The sequence below is a fragment of the Nothobranchius furzeri genome, chromosome 2, assembly GCF_043380555.1.
Source record: "Nothobranchius furzeri strain GRZ-AD chromosome 2, NfurGRZ-RIMD1, whole genome shotgun sequence".
Taxonomy (NCBI): domain Eukaryota; kingdom Metazoa; phylum Chordata; class Actinopteri; order Cyprinodontiformes; family Nothobranchiidae; genus Nothobranchius; species Nothobranchius furzeri.
Genome location: NC_091742.1, coordinates 14,576,235 through 14,581,386, shown reverse-complemented (window position 1 = coordinate 14,581,386; position 5,152 = coordinate 14,576,235). Strand labels below are relative to the sequence as shown.

Sequence of the window (5,152 nt, the reverse complement as noted above, 5' to 3'; positions counted from 1 at the left end):
TAGGCACCAGGAATACTTCATCTACCAGAACGCTCCTCTGGGGTTTTATGCAGGGCTGAATTCCCCTAGAAAACAGGCATTGATCAGTCTGCTCATTTAAAAAGCTTAATTTGTCACTCAAATAGTCAAGAACCTGAAATGTTTTATTAGCTGTCCTGCTTTTAGAGACTTGGCTGACTTTAATGTGTTCCTGATAAACCAGATTTAGCTGTAGCTTAGAGGTTGACCATCTACAGTGTAGCATAAAACCAAATATTTCCCTGGTGTAAATGCACGTGAGCATTAAAGATCAAACAAAGCACCTTAAGAACTTTATTCCGCCCTCAGAACATGACATTGCTTTAAAGATAAACAGCGATGAACATTTGAGCAGTATGCTTCGTTACCGAGGCATCGCCATAGAAAAGTAAATAACTGGAACACGTACATCAGAACTGGGAAAAACAGAATTGTACAACACAAACATTTAAACTTCAAAACAGCAAATTTAGGCCAGGTCCTCCTCACCCTCCTCTTCAAACTCTCCCTCCTCTTCAGCAGTAGAATCCTGGTACTGCTGGTACTCGGACACCAGATCATTCATGTTGCTCTCAGCCTCTGTGAACTCCATCTCATCCATACCTTCTCCTGTGTACCAATGGAGGAAAGCCTTGCGCCTGAACATGGCAGTGAACTGCTCGGAGATGCGCTTGAACAGCTCTTGAATGGCGGTGAAGTTGCTGATGAATGTGGCGGCCATCTTTAGACCTCTGGGAGGGATGTCGCAGACGCCGTTCTTGACGTTGTTTGGGATCCAGTCAACAAAATAGCTGCTGTTCTTGTTCTTCATGTTCAGCATCTTCTCATCTACCTCCTTCATGGACATGCGGCCACGGAAGATGGCAGCCACCGTCAGGTAGCGCCCATGGCGTGGGTCACAAGCCGCCATCACGTTCTTGGCATCAAACATCTGCTGGGTGAGCTCTGGCACAGTGAGGGACCGGTACTGCTGACTGCCTCTGCTTGTGAGGGGAGCAAAGCCAGGCATGAAGAAATGCAGACGGGGAAATGGCACCATGTTGACGGCCAGCTTCCGCAGGTCAGCGTTGAGCTGTCCGGGAAACCGCAGGCAGGTGGTCACACCACTCATGGTTGCAGAGACCAGGTGGTTTAGGTCACCGTAGGTGGGAGTTGTGAGCTTAAGTGTGCGGAAGCAGATGTCGTAGAGGGCTTCATTGTCAATGCAGTAGGTCTCATCGGTGTTTTCTACAAGCTGATGAACTGACAGTGTGGCATTGTAGGGCTCAACTACTGTGCCAGAGACTTTGGGAGAAGGCACCACGCTGAATGTGTTCATGATGCGATCTGGGTATTCTTCACGGATCTTACTGATCAGCAGGGTTCCCATACCGGAGCCTGTACCACCACCGAGGGAATGGGTGAGCTGGAAACCCTGCAGGCAGTCGCAGCTTTCAGCCTCTTTCCTGACCACATCCAGAACAGAGTCAACCAGCTCTGCACCTTCAGTGTAGTGGCCTTTAGCCCAGTTGTTACCAGCACCACTCTGACCTGAAAACCCAAAAAGCAGATTCAATTCCCGCACAGTCTTTGTGATTAAAATATACCAAAAGTCAATTACCCACCAAAAACAAAGTTGTCAGGCCTGAAGACTTGTCCGAAAGGTCCGGACCTGACGGAGTCCATGGTCCCTGGCTCCAGATCAACAAGAACAGCACGAGGAACATATTTGCCACCTCCACTGCAGACAGAAACGTCAATACACTCATACACACACACTTGATGTTAAACTTTTCATTTTCACAAACCTGAAGCTTCATGGTAGTAGACATTAATCCTGTCAAGCTGCAGGTCGCGGTCTCCGTGGTATGTTCCAGTTGGGTCAATGCCATGTTCGTCACTGATCACCTCCCAGAAATAAAGGGGGAAATAATAAACGTTTTAATACAAATAAATGCACCCAAACAGAGAGAATTGACCGTTTTTTTTTAACTGGGTAGTCTCCCGCTGGGAGAGCCCGGTGCGCGCGGCCTCGCGCTCTATTGGCTAAGAGCTGATGAATTTGAACCGTCTGCTGCTTCGTCACTAACCACCCTCTGTAGGCAAAAGCCGGGCGCCGCTTAAACCTACCAGCATAGGTGTCATTTTAACCGGGGACGCCGGAGACATGTCCCCGGCAAAATTTGTGATTGGCAGCTGTGTCCCCCCCACTTTCAAAAACGCCTGCTGATGAGGATTTTTGTTTTACCAGCTCAGATCTTATACCAGGGGTCGGCAACCTGTTCCCGTCAAAGAGCCATTATTACCCATTTCCCACAGTAATTTTGGATGGGCCTTAATAAGCAGTGACTTAAGTGAAGCAGGCAGGTCGCGCTAGAAATTTTCGTTTAAAAAGACGTCATAAATGTGTTCCCCCGTCTTTTTTATTTATAACATATGAAGTAAAAACTCACAATTTAATTTTCATTCATTTGTCATTAATATGTAGTCTACACCCGTGCGTTAAGTGGACCATGTTCCAGTAAAAGCAAAGCATCCAGCCCACCTCTCCAAATGCGTAAAATGTGGATCAGCCGCTAGTTAGGCGCGCCGCGCGCACCATCAGCTGATCAGCCCAGACAAGAGCAGAGCAAATAGAGAAAGAATAGAGTATAATTGTGTCTGGATGTAGATGGAGATTACATTTTACAGCAGCCTGATCATCATTTAAATACGTAAACCATCACCTGTCTTCTAGTCCATGCTATCAGCATTATTTTAATTGGTCTCTCTCTCTCTCTCTCTGTGTGTGTGTGTGTGTGTGTGTGTGTGTGTGTGTGTGTGTGTGTGTGTGTGTGTGTTTTCCACTTCAAACACTGGTCTAACCAACCAGACCAGCGTGTCCAGTAACATATTAATGTTACAATTAAACAGTTTCACTTCATGTAGGCTAGGAACATATCACCTGCCGTGGCCCGACCGCTTCTGCTCCACATAAACTTTGTGCGTGATCAAATGTCTCTACGCGTCATGCGTCTCCATATTAGAGACGGGAACAAGCGCTGTTCAGCCAAAGTTTCATAATTTCATAAAAAGAACATTTTTCCAAGTGACAAATCCCTCAGAGAGACCGGGTTTCCAGACTGTTTCAGTGGGAGGAAATCTTATCGCATGCGCCGTGGTTCTGCACTGCGCTGCGAACCCCAGATCTTCAGCTCACTGTCCACCGTGGGCGCTCCAAGCCGCGCTGAACACAGAGTCCAGTATAAAGCTCTGATGTTCTGATGGGAATATTTTACCTCCGCGATTTGCGTTAACGATTAAAATGTCAGCTCATCCATGCGCATCAGTGTGCGTCTGGGTAATTCTTTCAAACCAAGCAACATCCTTGAGTTCATCTGTCAAAATAAACAGTCAAATGGAAATGTCTGTAACCTGCCATTTAACTGTTTTGCCTTCCTCTGAAGATTGTTGCAAAGAGAAACAATTAAACTTGATTAACCCCAGAGCCACGCAGAGAACCAGAGCGCATGTGGGAAGATTCCTCCCACTGAAGCGAGTGTTTTCCAAACTCTGTCTCTCAGAGAGACTTGTCACTTAGAAAATGTTCCCCGATTATGAAACTTTGGCTGAATAGTGCTTGTTCCTGTCTCCAATGTGGCGACATCCAGGAGCTGAGGAGAATCCCAGAATCTCACATTGTCTTCAGCTCATAAAGCGCCTATGATTCCGCACAAGCGAGACCCGTCAACCCGGTCTCACAGTAAGACCGGGTTGGACCTGTTCAGGTTTACGCAGACAATCTTTACATTTAGAATTGGCATACAGGTGTAAAATTAATGCAGTAAAATATAAAGCATTTTATTTAAATATCCATTCATTATTTTACAAGCACAGAGAGCCGCATCAGATGGATGGAAGAGCCGCATGCGGCTCCAGAGCCGTGGATTGCCGACCCCTGTGATAGCCTACTTTATTATCCCCAGCAATTTTTAAACCCCACTCAAGTGTATGGTTATTGTCCCCAGTGATTCTGAAAACAAACTGACGCCCTTGCCTACCAGCAGGCCTCCGCCGGCCTCATCACCTAGAAACGAGATATTAAAATAAAAACCAATAAAAGCCCATCGATAGAGCATTTACTACGATGCTGTACAAGACGATGTGCTGCTTTGATTTTTTCTTACGTTATAAGACGCTACTTCCCATTTTTCCCGCCCGTTAATCAGCGAAATTCACCGAAGAACAATGGTGTTAGTGACTAATATAACCGTTAATCCACCTGGGACTAACGTTTTAGATTATGGATAAAAAAAAAGTTCTGACAAGTAGTTATCTGAAGGACTAAAACCTGGTTTACACAATAAACTCGATTTAAAATATGTTATTTGTGTAAAATAAGATTAATCTCTCACGATGCCTGACATAAATAGGATTTTGATTTGGTTTAAGTTAAAGAAATTAGTTTTTCCATTAAGTAGGACACCATGATTTTCCAGGGGTGTGGTTGGGCGCACCGACTGAGCACACAGCTGTGCCTTGTAGAAGGAAAACTCGATGTTTCTCTGTAAGAATTTTAACAAATACATATATAAGCAGGTATACTTGAGATACTTACCTTGGCACCAATCTGGTTTCCGCACTGGCCGGCCTGAAGATGCACAATCTCCCTCATTTTGATAGATGTTCGTTTCGAGACGTCAAGGTCTGGTTTCGGCTTTCTCGTTGTTCGCGTTCCGGCGGCTCAACCGCCTTTTATATATCTTGTGGCCCCGCCTCTTGGTCGTTAACTTATTTAGCATGCGGCAGGTCACCATGCACCGTGGCAACAAGGGCTTGCTTCTACGTTACGTAAAAGGAGTGGAAAATCGTCTCTGGCGCTGAATCCAGGAAGTAGAGAAAACAAGACTGACCAAACAGATCAACTTTAATTAGAAAATATTAGGAACATGAAATCAGGCAGATGAATTCAGTTGTCTTAACCGGTGTTACAAGTAAATGTAAACCGTCTGTTGGACCTCTTGTGCCTGTTTGGTGGTACTACACCTAAAATATTGACATTATTCTAATTGTTCTCAAAGAAAACAAAACAACTGTAATAAAACCAGTTTTGATCTAATTAAAATTACACTCATGCAACTAACATCTTCATCACGCTGTTGTAAAAACCAGCTCT

At 45.1% G+C, this 5,152-nt stretch overlaps 1 protein-coding gene across 1 annotated transcript; it reads right to left on the bottom strand.

The window, feature by feature from the left end:
* Positions 1-472: 472 nt before the first annotated feature.
* LOC107393497 (tubulin beta-1 chain) lies at positions 473-4,902 on the bottom strand. Its single transcript, XM_070544388.1, has 4 exons — positions 4,595-4,902; positions 1,806-1,914; positions 1,623-1,733; positions 473-1,548 (listed from the first exon to the last, which is right to left on the bottom strand). The coding sequence occupies exons 1-4, from the start codon at positions 4,649-4,651 to the stop codon at positions 488-490; spliced, it is 1,338 nt and encodes a 445-aa protein (XP_070400489.1). The 5' UTR covers positions 4,652-4,902; the 3' UTR covers positions 473-487.
* Positions 4,903-5,152: the final 250 nt, after the last annotated feature.

Excerpts from the sequence above, each read along its gene's own strand:
- LOC107393497 (XM_070544388.1), bottom strand. The coding sequence starts at position 4,651 with ATGAGGGAGATTGTGCATCTTCAGGCCGGCCAGTGCGGAAACCAGATT. Across the intron at positions 1,915-4,594 it reads GAAACCAGATTGGTGCCAAG|TTCTGGGAGGTGATCAGTGA; the intron begins GTAAGTATCTCA and ends TTCCCCCTTTAT. Across the intron at positions 1,549-1,622 it reads GCCTGACAACTTTGTTTTTG|GTCAGAGTGGTGCTGGTAAC; the intron begins GTGGGTAATTGA and ends TTGGGTTTTCAG.